This window comes from Xyrauchen texanus, chromosome 41, assembly GCF_025860055.1.
Source record: "Xyrauchen texanus isolate HMW12.3.18 chromosome 41, RBS_HiC_50CHRs, whole genome shotgun sequence".
In the NCBI taxonomy this organism is placed as follows: Eukaryota; Metazoa; Chordata; class Actinopteri; order Cypriniformes; family Catostomidae; genus Xyrauchen; species Xyrauchen texanus.
Genome location: NC_068316.1, coordinates 30841228 through 30864527, shown reverse-complemented (window position 1 = coordinate 30864527; position 23300 = coordinate 30841228). Strand labels below are relative to the sequence as shown.

Genomic DNA, 23300 nt, shown 5'->3' with positions numbered 1-23300 from the left:
ATTGAGCTTCTAGTCAACTCAGAGGCCAAAAGATTTGATAAAATAGTGGGGAAGGTGCATGACAAAATAGACTGAATGTAAATGGACGAGCACATGTTGAGTGCTCAGCTGCATTAGAGCGCCACCTGCCTTTCAGATCTGTATATTGTGATAGAAAAAATAAATACATTTTCCAAGTGTTTTCTGCCATCTAGTGGAAGGAATTAACACATCTTGCATGGAGATAGAACAAACAGAGCCTGAATCACAGGCTTTCAAAGACGTGATAAAAAAATGACATGTTCAACATAAGATTGTGCACATATACAAAATAATTTATGATTTAAAAAACAAAAATAATTAATTCAGTGGGTTTTCTGTAAAATGAATCCACCCAGCCCCAGGTAACTTTAAATAAAGTGCATTTGATGATTAGTTTGGTTGCTGAGGCTCAGAAACCCTTATCTTCTTGATCTTCAGCAAATGTGGAGGATCCTTTAGTGGAGCTGGTTCTGCATTCTGATGATGATCTGCTGGGAATGCTGTCCGATGACCTGGGCAAGCCAGGCTCTGATTCAGGTAGACTCAGTCCTGAGATCTGTCCCTGCTGTAGACTCCCCTCTGTCTTGACTCTGCAGATGCTCTAACAATCTTAGAAACATCTACTGCAATCACTGCATCCTACTTTTATTTGCTCACATTTGCATTCCACCTAGTTTGCTATGTTTCTTTTGTCTGTTTGCATCACCCTCTTTCTCGTTTTACATGATTATCTCATTCTGGTTTTTAATTATTTGGTTTTATCTGGTTTGGGTTTCTGTAGGTCTTGATTTATGCCCTTTCCAGGTGGACAGTTACCCCTCTCCATTCGGTAAGAGTCCAGTTGGCACAGCCCCTCTGGCTGTAGAAGTAGCGCTTTCCTCCTCTCTTGGCCCCCAGACGTTTTGTAGTGCCAGTTTCTGCATGTTCCCTTTCCTGACACACACACACACACACCTCTTTGGCTTTCTGCTTTTATCTTATTACTAACCCCAAACAAACAAACAGCATGCTTTACTGCACAGGACTCTTTAGTGACACTGAGGTAAGAACTAAACTAGCGGGGTGCTAGGTTTGTTCAATATGTATTAGTTGGCAACTGTAATTGTTTGCCAACTTTGACATGTAACTGAAGTGTGTTTGAAACATGTTGTACTGTCTGCAGTACTTTTCCCCTTATTTGTTGGGTAACCTGAGTGAAACGAAGAGATGAAAAATGTTTGGTTTAGATTAATTATATGTGTTCATTTGCTAGGCTTTTATTTGGCAAGGACACATTCTCTTCTCTCTGTGGGATGGTCTGTTGAAAAACTAGTAGTTTTTAAGTGCCAAGTATGAATGCAAGTGCCAAAGTGATAAAGTTAATGACTGCTTCTGGTTTCCTGCACCTTGCAATGACATGAAAACATGAAATATATATTTTGAGATATGTAGGGATAAAGTAGTCTTCCTTACATATGTTCTTTATTTCAAAGAATGTTCATTACAAGCAAAATGATTCTGGCTCGTCCCTCAATTTATACAAACAAAAGTGTTTACAGTAATGCACTTACAATGAAAGTATATGGGGCAAGGCAGTGTATCCAAATAAATGTTAATGTACACACTGCATTTGCATGTACAGCCACAAAGATATTAAGTGTTGTTTTCAGAGAAACAAAAAGAAAATATGGTTTATGCTTGAAACAAGAAAAAAATATTTCTCTCTCTCTCTCTCTCTCTCTCTCTCTCTCTCTCTCTCTCTCTCTCTCTCTCTCTCTCTCTCTCTCTCTCTCTATATATATATATATATATATTGTTTTTTTTAACCCATTGGCAAATATTTGCTTCTTGTTATAGGCATAAACGTTATTCATTTAATAAAATTTTTCTCTGAAAATATGACAAAATATCATGTCATTTTGGTTCTCAAGTAAATGTATTTTGTTTTATGAATGTTTAGAAACTTTTACTAGAAAACAATGAATTGCCCGAAAAAAACATTTGCAGTATAAACCCTGTAACTTTCCAGATATGTGCAAGGATTTTCGAAAGGTATTGTTTATTTAGGAAAATGATTCATAACCTAAAGAAAAATAGAAAAGGCAAATCAGATACATTTACAGCTAAAAAAAAACACTTGGTTTTGTGCTAAATTAAAATAAGCTCCTTAAAAACAGATATGTGCATTTCCGCTCTAAACACTCTAAAATCTCTTGTCCCATAGACTTCCATTGGAAATGCATTACTGTAAAAACTTGTTTTTAACCTTGAACTTTCCTTCGGTTTGACTTAGGTCATTGCCATTGGTTTAAATACAATGACATACTTTTCAAAGTATGGCAAAATGTCTGATCCTTTGATGTTGATGACAACATTTATTATGATTAATCATTGCATTTGCCTAGAGCTTTTTTGACATAGATTAAGCCCTCATCTATTCTAATGGGAAACCACTTGCAATGATGAAAGAATGTCTATTTTTCAAGGGACAAAACTCTTTCACACTCACTTGAGCTGGCAGCACAAATTAGGTTCCTGCTATTCTTGGAAAATCGAGTTAAAGGAGAGAATAAAGGAAAGCAAAAACAGTGTGGAGGGCTTATTTTATCATTACAGGAAAAAAATGCACCTCAATCTGCCATTGTTTTTCTCCTTATCTTGGCAAACGCTCAGCCCCAGTAGGAAATAAATTGCTTATCAGCTCTGATTTAGGTATCTAGAGAATGACAGCTCTGTGTTGCTGCAAAGGGCTTTTGTGTGTGTTTATTCAGTAGAGCTTTCAGATGAGTTTGAGACTAGCTGTTTAATCTTTCATCCTTCACAGCTGGTCTGGACATTGGCACCATTCCAGATGATCAGTCGGCTGCCCCTCATCCAAGCCCTGCTCAAGGGTCTCGACCACTGCAGGAGGAACCACTGGATGTCATATTGAGCCCTGAACTGGACAAGATGGTTTCTGATGGTGAGGATCACATGCAAATATCTAACTGACTGCATGTATTAAGTACTGTTTTATAGAATACTGCATTGGATATATGATTGGGGCCCGAGCACCGACTAAGAGTTTATTATTTGTTCCCCAAATGAATCGCATTTTTTGAGGGCCTTTAACATTCTTTAAAACTCGTGAAACTTTTCACACGCATCAGAAGGGGTGAAAATTTACATCTGATATGGGTTTCAGAATTAGGTGTGTCAAAATGGCTCAATAGCGCCACCTTCAAACTTTCAACGATGTGCGCTTTGAGCTACATTTCACCTACATGTACGAAAATCAGAACACGTGTAACATGCTAATACTTAATAAAAAAAAAAAAGTCTCTTGGACCCATGCCCTACACTCAACAGGAAGTCAGTCATTCTGATTTATCTTTTCAATTTTTGCTCAGTTTTAGCCATTTCCTGGCCTCGAACTTTAACAAACTCCTCCTAGAGATTTCATCAGATCTAAATCATATTTGGGTATTCTGATCTAAAGGCCTTAGTGATGCTAAATTGCTAAGCTTTTGAGTTTTCACTGCCCGGCATGGCCATGATGGTCTGACAAATGTTTGATGTTTCGCCATGAGAGGAAGTTGTTATAACTCATACATACAATATCCAATCTGCCCCAAACTTCATGTTTGATAATAGTCCCGGCCTGTATACATCTATGTGCCAATATTCAGTTATAGTCATAGCGCCACCTACTGGCAACAGAAAATTATATGTTTTACACTGGGATACACTCTTAACAACATTTGTGAAAAAAAATGCTAAAAAAAAAAAAATTGAGTGACATTCCCCTGGCACAGCAGCCCCAACGTGCACCAGGGTGCGAGGGCCCATTCATCGCTGCTTGCAGCTTTAATTTTATATGAAATTTATGATATCAGGCCTAATTTTAGTACTATGAAATGAATTTGGTTATGTTAGCAGTTTCTCTGTGAACTGGTGTTGTTTGCAAACTTCAATTAAACTAATTTTAAGTGCTTAGAAAAAAAACTGGTTTATCGCTGGGTGTGTTTGTGTTATGGCTGCCATCTAATTATTTTTCCTCATTTTCAGGGGCCATTCTTAGTAAGCTCTACAAAATTCCAGGTTTGTTCCCATTTAAAATATTTTGACTTTCAACTTTAAATTTACAAATATTTTATTGCTCATTTTAGGAGATTTCTTACTTTCCAGTAAATAAAAAAATATATATATATTAAAAAATTCTTAATGTTTCATCACTATTTGTAAAACATATCCATTATAATTACTAATACTACTCAATGTATTGCATGTATTATCATCTACATTCAGAGCTGGAGGGGAAGGATGTGGAGGATTTGTTCACAGCAGTGCTCAGTCCAAGCACCAGCCAGATGCCTCAGCTTCCTTATTCAAACAACACTGCCCCCAGTGCCCCAGGCACAGCAATGCCCCTCCAGAACCGAGGTATCAACACACTCTGCATTTCTCTTGGAACTCACAAAGATATGATTTTATTCTATGCTTATAACTTGAGTCTCATATATTGGCTACACAACAACTCGTTCTGAGAGCTCATATTTCTCCATTGTATCATTTTCAGGTAATGGTGGAATGTTCCCTCGTATGCCTATGATGAACGGCATGATGGGGCCAAACACCCACTTTCCTCCAAACCCCTTGTTGCCTGGAGCCGGTGCATCTGGCTCGTTCTCTCCCATTCACCGTATGCCATTTCCAGAAAATGAGAGGTGAGGGATTTCAACATATATAGTTTTGACTTATGGAAAAGAAACTTGGAAGATAACATGAAATCAAACTTAATCCTGTTTGCTTTCTTTAAGTATGTTTCTGCTGGCCATTCCAAAGATAAAAAAAGGCTTGTCTTTGTCATTTCTTTTAAAAATAACTAGTTTTCTTTTGGCTGATGTCACCAATCCCTTTGTTTAATATCCAGTTTCATTTAGAAATATTGTATATTACAGAAGTAAAATGGGTTGCAATCGTTGTTTCATGTTGACATGGCTTGACTTGTCACTACAGGGAAAAGGAATTTAGCCAGATGGGGGGTGATCTGATGGATCCCTGGACTTCTCCTGGATCCATGCCTGGATCGGTCCCTCCACCAGAGGCAGAGACTGACACAATGTCAAATGCTCAGAGGAGCACACTGAAATGGGAGAAAGAGGAAACTCTTGGTGAAATGGCTACCGTGGCTCCTGTACTTTACACCAATATGAACTTCCCCAACCTTCTAGATGAGTTTCCAGGTAAATGGATGTTGCTAACCACTTCAAATAGAATGTAAACTTGAAAAAGAATCTAGTTTAGAGCCCAACCATATAACCTTTTTCACAGATTGGTCAACTAGAGTGAAGCAAATTGCGAAGTTATGGAGGAAAGCCAGTTCTCAGGAAAGAGCGCCGTATGTGGTAAGATGCTCTTTTTTATTCATTATATGCTCCAAAACCTAGTAAGCTGTCTGCCTAGACAGCATTTTAAGACATCATGGCAGCATAATTATGCTTTAATACCCAATATTTGCATCTGCTATGTATTTTATGCTTATTATAGGTAGAGGTCGACCGATTAATCGGCCGGCCGATTAATCGGCCGATTTTTTACATAATCGGCATCGGCCAATATCCACGCATATCAAGCCGATTATTAGGCAGGCGCATCTGTGGGCAGCCTAGTGTTGTTGTGGAACACGTGTTCGACGCACACTGCCCCTAGAGTCATTTTCCAGCAGAGTGAACAGACCTCATCCAGTGCCTAAGGAAGGAGCTAAGTTCCTTGGAGAAAACAGTAAGGGTTAAATTTGTATAACTTTAGATTTAATTAAAAACTTTTGATACGTTACTGCCAACTTCAAGAAAAAACGTGACAAACGCGATAGTTGACATGACGTTCGGCTACTTTGGATATTGATAGCGTAGTTGAAGTTGCATTATCACAGCAGAAGGGTTGCTATCATGTCACAATAAGTAAGCAAGAATTTTGCAATTACAGACAGTGAATCTGAGACTTTTATTTGTTCTGTTTGTGTGTCTTATATTTGAGAGGGTTGTCACTCAATGCAGAGAAATAAGTTATAAAATATACCAACGCACTATAGGCTATTGAAGGACTGGCTTTGGTAAGCTCAGACGTTACCGGTTCTGCTGTCGGTACTGGAGAAATTAAGAAAATACATTCTTTATTGCTATAAAGAGAAAGTTATTTTATATCGCCAGCCATTTCTATGTATAATAATATGAAACCATTTGTCTGTGATGCAATTTAGCTATTCGCAGTCAGAGAGAGAGAGAGAGAGATCTCTCACGCGGTGCCACAGCGAGCACAAAACGAGCCCTGCTTAATGAGTGACAGAACCAAACATTCAAACGTAGCCTGGTTTAGATCTGTGATATTAGTCTGATTTTATTTTAGATTTCGCCTTCCAAAGATTATAAAAAGAATATTTATACATAAGCCGCATTCTGTCTAGCACAACTTCCTTCCCTTCACAGCGGTGCACTGACATTTCTCCCTAAAACTCAAACTTAACGTCAGAATCAGCACGATCGGTGATTGTTGTAAAATGCAGTCTAGCTACTGTTGCTAAATTGCGGGACGCGTTTAATAATAAAAAGAGCGCAAGAGATACCGTTCCCAAGGCGGCGTGTGCTCCGAAACACACCGCAAAGAGACAAGCAAAGTATAGGCTACTTTGGGTTTCATGTGCATCTAAACGATCAACTATACACAAAAATATGTCAAAACGACCGGCTTGGAGATTCACTTAAACACAGTTTATGTCTTAAATGGATGTAGTTATGGAAATAGTTGGGAGAAAATATGCTGCATCAGGAGCCTATTAGATCTGCACTCGGTCTTAAAGGGGAAGCATCCTAATAAACATGCTGACGATTGAGCCATTACTGCGAATCAAACAACAAAAGGCAAAGAGAAAATCACTTACAGCTCTTGAATGAATAACTTCTGCATTAATAAGGATTAATCTATCTATGATAAACTATGCAGTGTTATTTTACAATTGATTACTTTATTAGATTTCTTTTTAGAAAACACCTGAACAGTAATGTTAGTAGACCTTCCTGAAATAAAATTATATATATATATATATAACAAAAAGAACCGTTAAGAATACCGCTAAAGTACCGGATTGATAAGTAGTATCGGTAAGAGTAGTAATACCATTAAAACCTTAACGATACCCATCCCTAGTTATGCCTGTGCTTCTCTTGGATGCTCTGAATATTGGATTACGTGTCTGGATTGCCCCTTAATTAAAGCTGCATTTGGATCTCAACCTTCGTGTCTCGGAGCAGTTCGTAACACCTGCTTTGTTTATTTAATATATTTGTTATACATTATTTATACAATATGTTTTTACATTATACATTTTTAATTTAAGTGTACATGTGCGGATTGGTCAAGTGTTCAATAAATGTATTTGTTGAGAAATGTTGTCTGTCTTAAGTAATTATTTGTGTTACATTTTATCTTTCAAATAAAAGGTTCAAATAAGAGGTTAAAAACAAGCACATATCGGCCAAATATCGGCCAAAATAAATCGGCAGCATTAATCGGCCGACCCGGATTTCAAAAGATCGGCATCGGCCTGAAAAAAACAATATTGGTCGACCTCTAATTATAGGACTTTTGGAATCAACTGTGAGTCGACTTTCTTGTGTACTTCAGGAGAGGAGTGCTATTTGTGTGATTTTATCATTCCAACTCACTTCAATAATCCATTTTCATTTGTAAGCGCATTGATTTTGCTGCGTTTACGTCGAAAATGGAGAAACACTGCATGCCTTAGAAAACAGTGATTCACTAGGTTTTCAAATAGAGCTGTTTAATGTAGAACATGTTTTCATTTAACTGAAAATAACTTTTTTTATATTTATATGTGACAGTTCTGACTTTTTACTTGGCTCTACCCAACAGCAAAAGGCGCGAGACAACCGAGCTGCCCTTCGTATAAACAAAGTTCAGCTGTCCAACAATACAATGAAAAGACAGCAGCAGCAGCAGCCAGCTGATCCCTTTGATCCCAGCATTCCCATGGACACAGAGCTGCTATTCAAGGACCCGCTCAAGCACAAGGAGTCTGAGCATGAGCAAGAATGGAAGTTCAGACAGGTGATTGACAACCCAGGGGACGTTACATTGCACATGATAGACTGTGAGAATGTGTGGTGCAAAACTGGGTCTCAACTGCAGATTAAGGCTTTGGCATTAAAACATGGGTCCATCATCACATTATAATATTTATTCAGGTTGAACGTTTAATCAGAATTAATTAAATGCTTAATGACTGACAACTATTTGATGTCTGTTTTTAATAGTCGATTTTTTTTTTACTGTTTTTAAACAGACAATTGAGTCTAGGCCTTTATTACAAGATGTACAATACTGTGCACATTTTTTAGGCACTTAAGATGTTTCACAAAAGCATTTGTCTTAAGATGGTTATTTCTAGCTTTAGTGTGTCAATAGGAAATATAAATATTAGACTCCAAAACATTACTTTTGCAAATAGAAAAGATTAGAACAGAAGAACAGGGAGCCCCCCACACACTCAGTCTGAGATTACATAGAGACCGAAGCAATTGAGACAGCTTAAACAGAATAAGAAGCTTGGAACATCCTATCTGCCAACAACCAAGAAAATCTGTGTCCAGGTGTATCTAAGTGAATTGGTGCTGTTTTAAAGGCAAATGTGGACACAAGGTTAACAAGGTGCTGTAAGAATTTTTTTTTTTTTTATGGAATGGTACGTAGAAAAGAAAGATCCTTGAAAGATATTACTGAAATAATGTCATAAGAAGAGTTCATTTAAATATGCATGCCAGTTGTAATTGTGGCATTATTTTCAGTGTAATGGTAAAACTTTACAAAAAGGTTCCATTCCAATAAGGTAACATTAGTTTGCCTTTTCGCACATGAGTTTCTCCTGTACTATCAGATCCACCAGCATGAGTTCTTTAATGTACATTGTAATGTAAAAACTTACTTTACACTTCACAGCAGATACACTTGGAGCATAGAAGGTTCTAAAAACAGCCTTTCCACTTTCTCAGACCAAGAGGTGGTGAGAATGAATGACAGATGCATTTGGAGAAGGCTCAAGTGGACTGACTAGTTTATATATTCCAAATGGTTAACAACATTAGTTAACATGAACTAACAATGAGCAATACTTTTACAGAATGTATTAAGCTTTGTAATTGTTAATTTCAACATATAGTAATACATTTTTTAAATCAAAAGTTGTATTTGTTAACCTTATTTAATACACCATAAACGAAGAATGCACAATTGTTTTTTTTATTAACTAACATTAACAAAGATTAATAAATGCTTTAAAAAAAATATATTGTTCATTGTTAGTTCATGATACCGATGGAACATTATTGTAAAGTGTTATCAGTTTAATTTACCATTGCTGTTACTATTACTTACCATTGAAACTTTTTCTGAATCAGCTATAGATTGTTTAAGAAGCAGCACAAAAAGGTCCCACAAAGCCAGGCCATTAAATCTTTAAATGTTATGTGCAAGCATTCCATAGTTGCTGGATGTGGGGAAATAATTTTGAAGGATGCCAAGTTGAGGCACAGTTGTAATATACATCTGCCAAGAACAAGACATTTATGTTGTGTGAGATGGTATTCAGTACTTACAGAGAAGTTACTAAGAAGTAGCTGGGCTGTGGGTGACAATTGGGAGTATTCGTCCGGGCCCTGTGATGAGGAGGGAAAACTAAGGTACTCTTCATATAGCCCAATCATTAGGCCCAGGGAGAGGGGGCCCACCCTAAAAAAATTGTCCCAGGCACCATGAATTTTAGCAGTGGTCCTGTAAAGTTTATACAGCAGAATTGACAACCAATTTTGAACATTCAATATATATATATAGGAACAAAATTGTGGGAGATTTTTAAACAGCCATCATGAAATGAATCATTAATGGGTGTTTACCTCTTTTTTGTTTCCATTGTAGCAAATGAGACAAAAGAGCAAGCAACAGGCCAAGATTGAAGCCACTCAAAAGTTAGAGCAGGTTAAAAGTGAGCAGCAGCAGCTTCAGAAACAGCAACAACAGCAATTCAGTGGGCAGTCTGCTGAGGACAGCCCTAATAGTGGAAATCAGAGTCCAGTGACAACTGAGAACAGCTGTGGAGATAATGATTCTCCTTCGCAAGCATTGACCACCAAGGATGGCTTTGCAAGGACCCAAATCCCTGGAACGCCATTATCAGGTGTATCAACAGATGATGTGTTTCTGCGTCCCCAACTTCCACTCCCTTCAACCACGGCAAAGACCCCTACCCAAGACACCCAGTACCCACACGGGACCTCATCTCAGCCTCAGTCTCCTCAAATGTTTTCACCTGAATCTTCTGGTTCCCGCCCCTCTTCACCTTGGGATCCATATGGGAAAATGGTGGGAACACCCCAGCCTCCAACATCTGGGTCTAGCACGCCTCGCAGAAGCTCTGTGTCCGACATGCAAGAGAGAAGCCGACCCTCGCCTGCCCATGAATCTTTTGGGTCTCCAACATCTGCCAGCAATGACCCATATGCAAAGCCTCCAGACACACCTCGACCAGCAGACCCATTTGTGAAACCTATGGGTCCACCCAGACCTGGACCAGTATCAGAGCTGCATCAACAGCAACAAGGACGGCACTTGATCAGTAATGTCATCCCAGGAGACAAATTCTCCAGACCAGGCCAAAGATCAGAAGCATACCAACGCATGGCCCATAGCCGAATGGTTCTCTCTGATCCCTACTCTAGACCACTGTTAACACCTATTCCAGGAAGTAACGAGTCTGGGTCTGTGCCAGTGTTCAAAAAACCCATGCCTCCTTTCCACTCACAGCAAGACTCTTTCAATGCAGCACAGCAAGGCATGAGAAGGGGGTTCGATCAGCAGTTTGACCCTTTCGCACATCAGCCTCTTTCTTTTCATCCATCAATGGGAGATGGTTTTAGTAATGAGAGCAGAATGATGCGTCCACCACATGGGAGTCCTTTTGCCCAACAATTGCCCATGAGCAGGCATCCTCAGCGGGATCCATATTCACAAGCACCAGCTACACAGAGACCAGAATTCCCTCAACAGATGCCTGATCCATATGCACAGATGCCTGGGACCCCAAGACCCCATGATCCATATGCCCAGATGCCTGGTACCCCAAGACCACACTCTGATCCATACCCCATGCCAACATCCACACCTAGAACTGCAGAAATTGATCAGTTTGCTCAGTCGCAGTCTAACAGTCGCAGACAATCTCCTTCTCATGCCCTTGATCCATATGCACAGATGCCCGGTACACCAAGGCCTTCTCCTGGAGAGCGATATCCTAAATCCCCAGGTAGTCAGAGAACCCCAGATCCCTACTTGCAGCTTCCTGGAACTCCTAGGCCAATCAAAAATGACCCTTATGACCAGCCACCAGGAACACCAAAGCCAGTTCTTACCGATCCATATTCCCAGCCCCCAGGGACCCCACGTCCAGGGGCTGGCCCAGAGGCCTTCCCCAGGCCAAATCCTAGAGCAAACCTTATGCCTCACCAAACAGACCCATTTGCTAATAAAGCACAAAGCAGGATTCAGGATACATTTGCTTGTTCATCTGCTCGTGGTTCTCAAACTCCAAAACATCCGGGGATTTTAGATGAAGGTTTCTCCCTGCCACAGACGAACTCTAACCAGACACCTGTTCATGCACCGTTTGAACAAGCTCCACTAAACACATGCTTACAAACCGGGGAAAGATTGTCACATGATGTTTCAACAAATACAAGCAACACATTAAATTCATGTATCACAATGCAACCACCACTTGGAGATGCTGAAGAGAAAATTAAACAGGTTTGAATACTTTGTTGAAATATCCTTTTCCATTTGAGAGTTTTACCATTTCTCTTTTCCTCTTTACCCTTTTTTCTTAACCTCATTTCTGTATTTTTATATATTATTGATTGTATACTGTTATATTTCTTTTCTAGCGCCAAAGACTACGACAATTAATTATAAAACAGCAGCAGCAGAAAAGTGCCATCAGACAGGAAAAGGGACTCCAGGAGGCAACTGCAATTTCTGCATCTGGGACACCACAGCACTGGGAACAGGATGATTCTGGACCTCAAAATGATATGTTTGGCAGACCCCCTCCTCCATATCCAGGCACTATGAGATCACCAATGCAGGCAGGGCAGAGATTTCCTGGCACTTTCCTTGGCAATCAACGAGGGTCCTTGCCTGATGAACCCCAGTGCCCCCGACCACCATTTCCCATGGACATGAACAACATGGGTATGAGACTCCAAAGACAGAGGTGAGTGTTTTTCCATCTTCTCATCAATTATAATATCAAACAGGTAGTTTTAAATTTCTAATAGTTAATGTTCTTTTGAACCTCAACTCTTTTAGGTTTAGATTTCCTTCTGGTGCCCCAAGTCAAGAGCAGTTTCTCAGGCCCCCTCACCAAATCCAGAGTGGACAGTTGGTTGACAATGTTCCACCACTTATGCGAAGATCTCTTTCAGTTGACCTTGTAAGGTCAGTGGGTGGTAATTATCAAATAGGTCTTCCCCAGCATTTTCAACCACGTGGCCTTCCAATGCAGCAACACAGTATAATGGGCCAACCATTTATTGAGCTTCGACATAGAGCTCAAGAAAACAGAGTCAGACTACCTTTTGTTCCACCTAATGCTTTGGATCATCCTAATCATCCTCAGAGACCCCCTCATGGCTTTATGGGAGGCCAAAATATGACCTTTACTGGAAATCAAGGTCCCAGAATGATGGATCCGAGGTTGGGTCAGTCTCAGCATGGATCAGTTAGTCATTTGCAGACATCATCTAATATGGAGAGTCTGCATCACCTGTCAAATAGTTTAGTGAATACAGCACCACAACAGATTCCATTAGCAACACCACTTAGTCATCCAATCAGTGGTGATTCAGTTGCTCCCACTCAACCTGTTGTACTCCCTGTGACACCTTCTGGTCCAACAGAGGAGATCCCATTGCCTTGTGTTGATGGTATCGAGGAAAAGATAGATGCAGATGACTCTGCTGTGAAGGACCTTGATGATGTGGAGGTCAAGGACCTGGTTGACGAAGACCTGGACAACCTGAACCTTGATGCAGATGATGGAAAAGATTTAGACCTGGAAACAAATGACCTTCATCTTGATGATCTTCTGGAATATGGAAAGTTTGATCTTATTGCTTATGCAGATCCTGAGATGAACCTTGAGGACAAAAAAGACATGTTTAATGAGGAACTGGATTTGAGTGACCCAATAGAATATGATCATGGTGAGACCTCAGACCTTCAAAAGGCCCTGTCTGAAAAACGAAATGCCAGATGTGAAGGTATGTCATCAGCTCAAACTAAAGAAGAGGTTGAACAAAGTTCTAGTAATGTCAAACTAGAAAAGAGTCCATCAAAAGAAGCCCTTGATAATACTCACACTGAAAGAACTATCAAAACTGAGGGCCATCAAGGTCTAGTGGACAACCAGGAGTGTTCTCTTTTTAGTAGTAAAGATGTTCAAGATAACGTCTCTGGCCTTTTCATGGAGTCTTGTACAGGTGTACATCCTGGTACTTCTCCAGTGCTGCCAAGACTATTGTACAGGGAGAAACTGGAAGACACTAGGACTGGATCCATAGTTTCCAGTCTACCTGGTGACCCTACTGCCCAGACTAATCTAGTCCCAAGCGTCCAGTTAAACATGGGTATGGTGATACTGAAAGGACAACCCCAAGACCATGGCCAAAACCCTGTAGTGACAATGGGGCATGGGAATGACCCATCACTTACTCAAGAGGCACTTTTAGGAAACCCAAATATGATACAATCTGGCAACCAGCAGGTTCCACTTCAAGGGTTTGGAGCCTCACAAGGACAACAAGTGGATCTGAACCTGCCCATGGTTGGTGGTCAACAGCCTGTTCCCCATCCCATAAACCCCCAAATTCAACAGGGCATGTTTACTCCAGGGGCTGCAGTGCAACAAGGGTCTCAAGTTCAGCCAACTCAACAGAACCGCCCTCTTCTATTAGATGAGCAGCCTCTCCTTCTACAAGATCTGCTGGATCAAGAGAGGCAGGAGCAGCAACAACAAAGGCAGATGCAGGCCATGATTCGGCAACGGTCTAGTGAGCCTTTTTCCCTAGCATTGGTAAATATAATCTATAATTACACTAATTAGCAACTAATCTTGTTGTACCTGTACAGTGCCTTGCGAAAGTATTCGGCCCCCTTGAATTTTTCGACCTTTTGCCACATTTCAGGCTTCAAACATAAAGATATAAAACTGTAATTTTTTGTGAAGAATCAACAAGTGGGACACAATCATGAAGTGGAAAGAAATTTATTGGATATTTCAAACTTTTTTAACAAATAAATAACTGAAAAATTGGGCGTGCAAAATTATTCAGCCCCCTTAAGTTAATACTTTGTAGCGCCACCTTTTGTTGCGATTACAGTTGTAAGTCACTTGGGGTATGCCTCTATCAGTTTTGCACATCGAGAGACTGAAATTTTTGCCCATTCCTCCTTGCAAAACAGCTCGAGCTCAGTGAGGTTGGATGGAGAGCGTTTGTGAACAGCAGTTTTCAGTTCTTTCCACAGATTCTCGATTGGATTCAGGTCTGGACTTTGACTTGGCCATTCTAACACCTGGATATGTTTATTTGTGAACCATTCCATTGTAGATTTTGTTTTATGTTTTGGATCATTGTCTTGTTGGAAGACAAATCTCCGTCCCAGTCTCAGGTCTTTTGCAGACTCCAGGTTTTCTTCCAGAATAGTCCTGTATTTGGCTCCATCCATCTTCCCATCAATTTTAACCATCTTCCCTGTTCCTGCTGAAGAAAAGCAGGCCCAAACCATGATGCTGCCACCACCATGTTTGACAGTGGGGATGGTGTGTTCAGGGTGATGAGCTGTGTTGCTTTTACGCCAAACATAACGTTTTGCATTGTTGCCAAAAAGTTCGATTTTGGTTTCATCTGACCAGAGCACCTTCTTCCACGTGTTTGGTGTGTCTCCCAGGTGGCTTGTGGCAAACTTTAAACAACACTTTTTATGGATATCTTTAAGAAATGGCTTTTTTCTTGCCACTCTTCCATAAAGGCCAGATTTGTGCAGTGTACGACTGATTGTTGTCCTATGGACAGAGTCTCCCACCTCAGCTGTAGATCTCTGCAGTTCATCCAGAGTGATCATGGGCCTCTTGGCTGCATCTCTGATCAGTCTTCTCCTTGTATGAGCTGAAAGTTTAGAGGGACGGCCGGGTCTTGGTAGATTTGCAGTGGTCTGATACTCCTTCCATTTCAATATTATCGCTTGCACAGTGCTCCTTGGGATGTTTAAAGCTTGGGAAATCTTTCTGTATCCAAATCCGGCTTTAAACTTCGCCAAAACAGTATCTCGGACCTGCCTGGTGTGTTCCTTGTTCTTCATGATGCTCTCTGTGCTTTAAACGGACCTCTGAGACTATCACAGAGCAGGTGCATTTATACGGAGACTTGATTACACACAGGTGGATTCTATTTATCATCATTAGTCATTTAGGTCAACATTGGATCATTCAGAGATCCTCACTGAACTTCTGGAGAGAGTTTGCTGCACTGAAAGTAAAGGGGCTGAATAATTTTGCACGCCCAATTTTTCAGTTTTTTATTTGTTAAAAAAGTTTGAAATATCCAATAAATTTCGTTCCACTTCATGATTGTGTCCCAATTGTTGTTGATTCTTCACAAAAAATTACAGTTTTATATCTTTATGTTTGAAGCCTGAAATGTGGCAAAAGGTCGAAAAGTTCAAGGGGGCCGAATACTTTCGCAAGGCACTGTACAATAACAGTGAAGCAGACCGATCTTCATTCAGCAGCTTTGTCTTAATTTATTAAAGTCTACCCATACAGAGTTGGTTTGCTGTAAATATGAATTCTATGTAGAATGTAGTCTTAAATTTATCTAACATTTAATATATTTAAAATTACTTGCAATTGACCCATCGGTAAGCCCCACTCCCAAAGTTACTGTTGCTAGTTCTGGCAAGTTGCCTTAGTGGTGCTATATCTGCTGCTGTCAAACATGAAGAGGGAAACTATTAGATGGAGTAAAAATAGCATCTGGGTTATAGCTAATAATTTTAAATACTTGCCAGTAGTGTTGTCAAAAGTACCGGTTCTTTGGTACTAAGTTGATACTAAAATGTAAAAAAAAGATGTAACAATACCAGTGTTTATGCAGTACCAGTAGTACCGAGCACTGACTCAATCCGGTACCAGCGCACATTATGACTGACACATGACAGCTTTAAAATGCTCATTTTGAGCATGTGCTCTGTTACTCCTTACATTGAAATGGACAATTAATCAAATTAAAACCATGACATGTCCTAGTGTGTTTTATTATACCGCTAAAGGCTGCAATCTTGGTGTGGAAGTGATGCGTACTTTGAATGAATGTACAAATCCTACCGCTCATACACTGGAAACACCACAGACATTGATAATCAATCATGACACATTGTATCAGATGACAGAGCAGAGCACTAATTTACTGTGAACCACGCAGCACATGTAAACTATATATTTATATAATTAAGTCACAGCATCTGCGCTTTAATTTCAACTCAGAGTTGACCAAAGTGCTTCACAGTAATACAATTGAAAACATAACATTAAAAAAATTACCACACACAGCAACACCAGTAATCTCCAAAACTGTGTCCTACATTTCATTTATCAGACTCAAAAGACAGTGTAAAGAGATGAGATTTCAGACATGACTTAAAAGTCTCTGTATCGCAAACTATTTATCCGGAAATTGAAGCTTCAGGAAAAAAGTACACGTCATAATAAAAGTATGTTTCAAAATACAAACTATAGCCCTGAAATGGAAGAAAATGTGACATAAATATATTACAACTGTATAGTAAAATGTAATATTTACTGTAATGATGATGATAATAATTAAGCAGTATAACACAAGCAAGACTGCTGTTGAAGAAAAGTTTGGCAAAAAAAATTAAATGACATGTTGAAAAGTTCTATTTTCACTTGTTAAAAAGTTTTAAGAATTAATTGCTTAGACACCATTTTGATGATGAAATTAAATTAAACTCTAAAACATGAAGATCTGGAAAATAATACTAATAATAAAAATTAAAACATGATTGTTAAAGAATAAACCAGATTTCAGTATGGGTGCTACTTAAAAACACTTAAGCAATGTATGCTTGATTGAGAAACACTTGAAGAAAACATGTATTTCTTTTAATTCATTATTTACATTGAAATATAACTTAAACGGGTGTGTTTAATAGCACATTGTCATATTAGCATATTTCTGCTGTGGTACTGAAATTGGTATCAAGAACAGTGAAATTAATACTGTGACAACACTACTTGCCAGTAATGTTTTCAGTATCCTACAAAAGGCTAGTCCAAATGTTAAATGAGGCAACAAATGCATAATGAAAGATTTACTTTAGGAGCAAATGAGCAAAATCATTGACAATTTATCACATTAGTGCACATGAACAGAACTGCTCCTTACATTTCTACAACACATGGTGCTATAGTATAGTGAAATTCTCATTTATCTACACAATATTGTGACCAAAATCAGTGTATAAATAAATTCATGTTAAATGAGGTTCCATTTAATATGCTTTGGAGCAAATGTGGGGTTGGAAATGAGTGCTGACACAATGTTTAATCCACAGCTTGCAATTCTCAATGTTTATTTTAGGATTTGAAATATGAAGAAAAAAATAACATGAGCAGAATGACAAATTTTTGTTAAGAACTATCTAAACATACAGATCTTCCTTTGACTTGCATTAAACAAGAGGAAAGCTTGTCAAATAATATGGAGGATGGCAACAATTGAAAAGTTGGGTTTATCAGTAACATTTTTAAAGCGAGACTTTGAATCAAGTAAACAAAATTTTGGATATTACTCTTTATGACACCGGAGCACATTTGGGAACTCGATTAGCAGATATATCCTGAATAATTTAACCATAGTGCCAGAGCTGTATTCGTTAAAGGAAATTAATGAAATTGAAGTCAAGAGAACATTAACACCAGAACTATTTTTAACTACAGCTTTATTTATTTCTGCTGTGCATTTTCTTTTTTTTTTAAGATGTTGATGCCATTACTGACCCAATCGTGAAGGCAAAGATGGTGGCTCTGAAGGGAATCAACAAAGTGATGGTGCAGAACAGTATGGGTATGACACCCATGGTTATGAACAGGTACAAATTTCTCCTCTGAGCAAGAAGTATTACTGTAGATAATAAAGGTTTGTTTTTGTTTTTTTGTTAACCCCTGACTGTCCTAATTCTTTTCTTATCTCTAAATATAATTAAGAAAATGAGTAGTTTTATTCAAAGCTATTGTTTTTGCGACATGTTCCAACTGAGACCTCAATTAGTTTATCCTCGATCTGCATGCTCTTCTTTGTGGCAGAATTCAACAGATGCCTGGAACTCATGCTCCGGATGCAGCTGGTTTCCCTAAGCATTTATTTGGACCGGTATATTCTCAGATTTATTTAGTCCTATTATTAAATGTTCTCACCGGCATTAAACCTGTTCTAATAACATATGCATTAATGTCCTTTTTAGGATGGAAAGATGCCACCTCAGATTGCGAAACCCAACCCCCCTAACTTTGCACGAGGGTCTGACAGTAAGTATTTTTTAATGTATTTGTTTCATTTTCATTTTATTTGTACACCGTATCAGTTTATATCATTTGAAACCTTACAACTTTTTGTTTTATCCTTCAGATGATTCTCAGAGGAAACAGTATGAGGAGTGGCTTCAGGAAACCCAGCAGCTTCTTCAAATGCAGCAGAAGATTCTAGAGGACCAGATTGGGGCCCACAGGAAATCTAAAAAGTCCCTCTCGGCAAAACAGCGCACAGCCAAAAAAGCTGGCCGGGCGTTCCCAGAGGAGGATGCCGAACAGCTGAAACATGTGACTGAACAGCAAAATGTGGTTCAAAAGCAGCTGGAACAGGTAATGCAGCCATTTAGAGGAGGATGACGATAATCTATTGTTTAAGCCACTTTATAATTTTACAATAATAATGTTTGGTGAAGTATACGATAAAAGCATTTTGAATCCTTTTGAAATCACCCCCATGTAGTTTTTAAAAAACATCATTTTATTTCATGTGTTGACATGTTTCATGTTGGTACAGAAAGTTGGACCTTGTTCCTTTTGGTAAATAGCTTTTAGTTTACACCGCAGCAAAGTAAAATCACTAGCTGCTTGCTATTACTAGTTGGTGGCATGTGGTATGTATTAATGAGTGGCAGGGACTTTCTCGTTCTAGAAATGTGCATATTAAGGTATGCCTTAATATTTTTGGTACATTTTCCAGGAACGGAAAGAATGTTAATTTTAAATGCCTATATCTGCTAAAATGTTAACTTATTTAAGTATATTAACATTAAAGGCTTTATATATTGAACCTTAATATTGATTTCATGGAGTCGTAAAAACAAAGTGATTTGTAACTAATGTTGGTTATGCATTAAACTGGATCAGTTCTGTATGAAGATAATTAAGAATATTAACCAAAACCAAAGCTGTGCAAAAAATCTATAATCATGTTTTTTAATAATTCCATATGAACACTGTTACTAAACTCTGTGTCTGAGTGAGAGATGATTTGCTTAGTTATTTCATTTTAACTGCGGTGACCTTTCCTTTAGTGGAGTGGAAAATATAAGGACCTTAGTGAATCTAGAGTCTCAGAGTAGCTCTATGCCTGATTTATTCTCTGACATTATCACTCCCCACCTTTTAATGTGTGGACATTTTACCAAGGCCTGCTCTATCATGCAACTAAGAACATAAAGGGGGTGTTTCTTCATTGTGTTTTGATCAAAACATATTTTTACGTTGCTCTTGTTTTGCTCCATTGGCACTGACTAGATCTGCTTATAACCACCCAAAACCTCAGAGGTCAGCTTCTTTGGGGGTGTGTCTAAAATACAGCTAGTGTGGTCATCTACTATAAGGCCTGATGATTGCTTTCAATACAGTAAAGTCAATAAAAGTCCTCATATGCATAATTACAGTTGGCAAAATGCAAACATTATCCATATGCCAAAAGCAAAAATACAGGGGAAAATGTAATATATTTTTGTTAATCTTGCCAGAGTCTAGCCACAATTCATGCAAATCATTCTGTGTTTCAAATCAAAATTAAAGATGTTTGTAATTTTTTTATGCTCAATTTGTTTCTCCTATCCCAGCATAATATGCAGATTTTACTAAATGTAAACCATTTGTGGGTTGATTTGGTAAGCTTAACCAACAGAACAACATTGACTCAACAAATGGTGTGAGTTTGGGGCGGTACAATCTATTCGTTAAACTAATGGTGGATTTTCTGAAATCAAGTTTGTAAGCATTGATTATTTTTGTAGTTGCTTTAGGTTTCAATATAGTAATATGTTACAATGTAATCGGCAACAGATTTTGAAATAAATACAGCAAATGCCACAACCTTGGCTTGCATTTAACTCACTGCAGTTGGCTGCTGCCTGGCATTCCCCAACTTTTTGAAACTCTTATACTTGCTCCATTCGACTGTCACTTCTTCAATGATTCACATAAGCGGGCCACTTGGTTCCCAAAGAAAATAAATTGGAAAGCCTCACTCACTCTCTGCTCACTCCGAATCAGTGGACACATTATGCCATCTATGACTCATATGTCTCATTCACACTTCTATTTATCTCTTTCTCCTTGCAGATACGGAAGCAACAGAAGGAACATGCTGAGCTCATCGAAGAATATCATGTTAAGCAGCTACAACAGCAGCAACGCCTTCAACCTGTGGTGATGTGTCCAATGCAGGACATGCCAGGAATGCAAGGACAGGCCCCTGGAATGTTGGCTGGTGGATCTCCTATGGGCCAGCCAGTGATGGGTCCTATTATGCCCATGCAACAACCCCACCTTGGTCAGCCCAAGCTTCCTTGCATGCCCAAGATACCAGGCTGGCATCCAGGAGCTTCTGGACCAATGGGACCCAGGATGCCACCTCACATGACCCCTCAGTTGCCACTTCCTAACGCTGCTCAACCTCTCCAGGCACAACCACCGATGGTTCCTGGAGGTAAACCTGGGCAGCCTGGCACTGTAGCTGGAGGTAATGGTGCAGGAGCCATTAGTGGTTCTCCTCATGTGAAATTTGATGATAATAATCCATTCAGTGAGGGCTTTCAGGAGCGGGAGCGTCGGGAACGCCTCCAAGAACAGCAAGAAAAGCAGCGGGTGCAGCTTATGCAGGAAGTTGAGAGGCAAAGGGCCTTGCAGAGGCTAGAGTTGGAGCGGCGGGGATTGGGGATTAGATCTGATAACAGCGGGGACGGCCTTGCCCAGATGCCCTTTTTTAATGCTGACCTGTCGCAAGAGTTCATTCAGATGCCCAGGACTCAACAGCAACAACAGCAGATGGGCCAGATGATCCCCCAGCAAGGAGATATGCCATTAGACTTTGTGGGGCCTGGTCCTGGTTTTATGCAAGGTGCCAAGCACAGACCAATGCCTGGGAATGGCTCCTTTGGCCCAGATATGGGCCTAAATTTTCAGTCAAAGAACCCCATGATGCATGCTTTCCCACAAGGGCAGCCTCAGCCACATGGGTTTGGAGGGGCTGGAATGCCACCCCAGGGTGATGCTTCTTCATTTAGCATGGATTCCACAACCCCCTTACCTCCAAATTACCCTGGTCCAGGACAGTCCCTCATCCAACTCTATTCCAACATCATTCCTGAGGAGAAGGACAAAAAGAAAAGGAACCGGAAGAAGAAAAAGGATGATGATGCAGATTCTGTTAAAACTCCTTCTACACCTCACTCAGACCTCAATGCCCCTCTTACACCATGTGTATCGGACACTTCATCCACCCCAACACGGAGTGTTGCCATCTTGGGGGACCAGGACACCTCAGAGTTCTCCAATCCTCTAGGTTCTATGCCTGGCCTCCAGTCATCCTCAGAGCTGGAGAATCAACTCTCTGGAGGTACTCCACTGAGGCGGCACTCCAGTTTGGGATCGGAGGCAGAGCGAGTGCTCCTCCATGAGATCAAGCTGGAAAAGTTGGAAGCCAGTGATTGCCAAAAGGCTGAAGGAGAGGCAACACTTGGCCATGGTGCAGGAGGAGATGGTATTGTAAAGATGGAAGAGGTCCATGAAGTCATTTCTCCCAGCCCAACATCCCAGAATCCAGCTCAAGGCAACAATGGAGAAACTGGAAATGAGTTGCTTAAACATCTTCTGAAGAACAAGAGCACACCTCTTCCCTCTTCAACACCTCTCACACACCAGATGTCCAATGACAGCATACGATCGGAGGATGAGGGCCTGGTCGACAGCAAAGGCTCTGAAAAACTTGGCAATATAGATTCTTTGGTAAGAGAATTTCACAATATTTGGTGACTTAACGTTATGTAAAATTATGTTTCTATGTAACCTACTGTACAACTAGACTGAATCAAATTTCTGAACATGGAAACAGTTTTCAAGTTTTTCCTCTGAATATTCTATATTCTCATACTGTGGTTGCTTACTGTAGTTGCAAAGGTCTGCATTCCCAATTATTTTTTTAGATTTAAATATTGTCTACATTTCTGTATATTAGCTATTCCTGTCCTGCCTGTTTGTTGATGTGGAAGCTTCATTACTTTTTCATTATATACAGAGTGGCATAAATGGTCAGTTGACAGTAAATGCAGATTTGGAGTCATCTCTACCAGAGCAATGCAGGAGAAAACAGCACAACAAGAGGACACCAAAGAGTGGGAACGAGAAAGCTCCGTCACGCTGGAAAAAGAGGAAGAAGGAGGATGAAGAGAGGCAGGTGCTATACAACAGCACAGATACACTGATGACTCAACTCAAACAGGTAAACAACCACTGACAATACCTGATTTAAGATCAGCTTTAAGTATGTACTAAACTCTAGTAGAGGTGGGGGAAAAATCAGTTCAGCGATGCATCGCGATTCATACTCAAATTATTCTGAATCGATTCTCAAAAGAATCAGAATCAATTCTGAGTTCAGTTTAAATCACGGCAGAGCAGTGGTGCATGCCAAAGACAGATGTGGAAACAAAGACGCGAGTTAAGTGCATTCACTAAGGTCAAGTGCTTAAACACAACTGTTTGCAGACCAGCTGTATCAAACACATGACCTTTTGTGCCTGAATGAATCTACGATCCCAAAATGTTTTCACAAACACACGCACATAGC

The 23300-nt window shown here is 39.7% G+C and overlaps 1 protein-coding gene across 1 annotated transcript in view; it reads left to right on the top strand.

Annotated features, from left to right (window-relative positions):
- Positions 1–23300, top strand: part of LOC127634477 (histone-lysine N-methyltransferase 2C-like) — a 232070-nt gene that overhangs the window by 186290 nt on the left and 22480 nt on the right. Inside the window, 18 exon segments of the mRNA XM_052114063.1 lie at positions 460–558; positions 2825–2962; positions 4048–4080; positions 4288–4422; positions 4559–4706; positions 4999–5225; positions 5314–5387; positions 7912–8106; positions 9970–11853; positions 11991–12319; positions 12415–14162; positions 14165–14179; positions 18165–18276; positions 18491–18557; positions 18649–18712; positions 18813–19045; positions 20795–22459; positions 22749–22952. Coding sequence (XP_051970023.1) covers positions 460–558; positions 2825–2962; positions 4048–4080; positions 4288–4422; positions 4559–4706; positions 4999–5225; positions 5314–5387; positions 7912–8106; positions 9970–11853; positions 11991–12319; positions 12415–14162; positions 14165–14179; positions 18165–18276; positions 18491–18557; positions 18649–18712; positions 18813–19045; positions 20795–22459; positions 22749–22952 — 7370 coding nt within the window.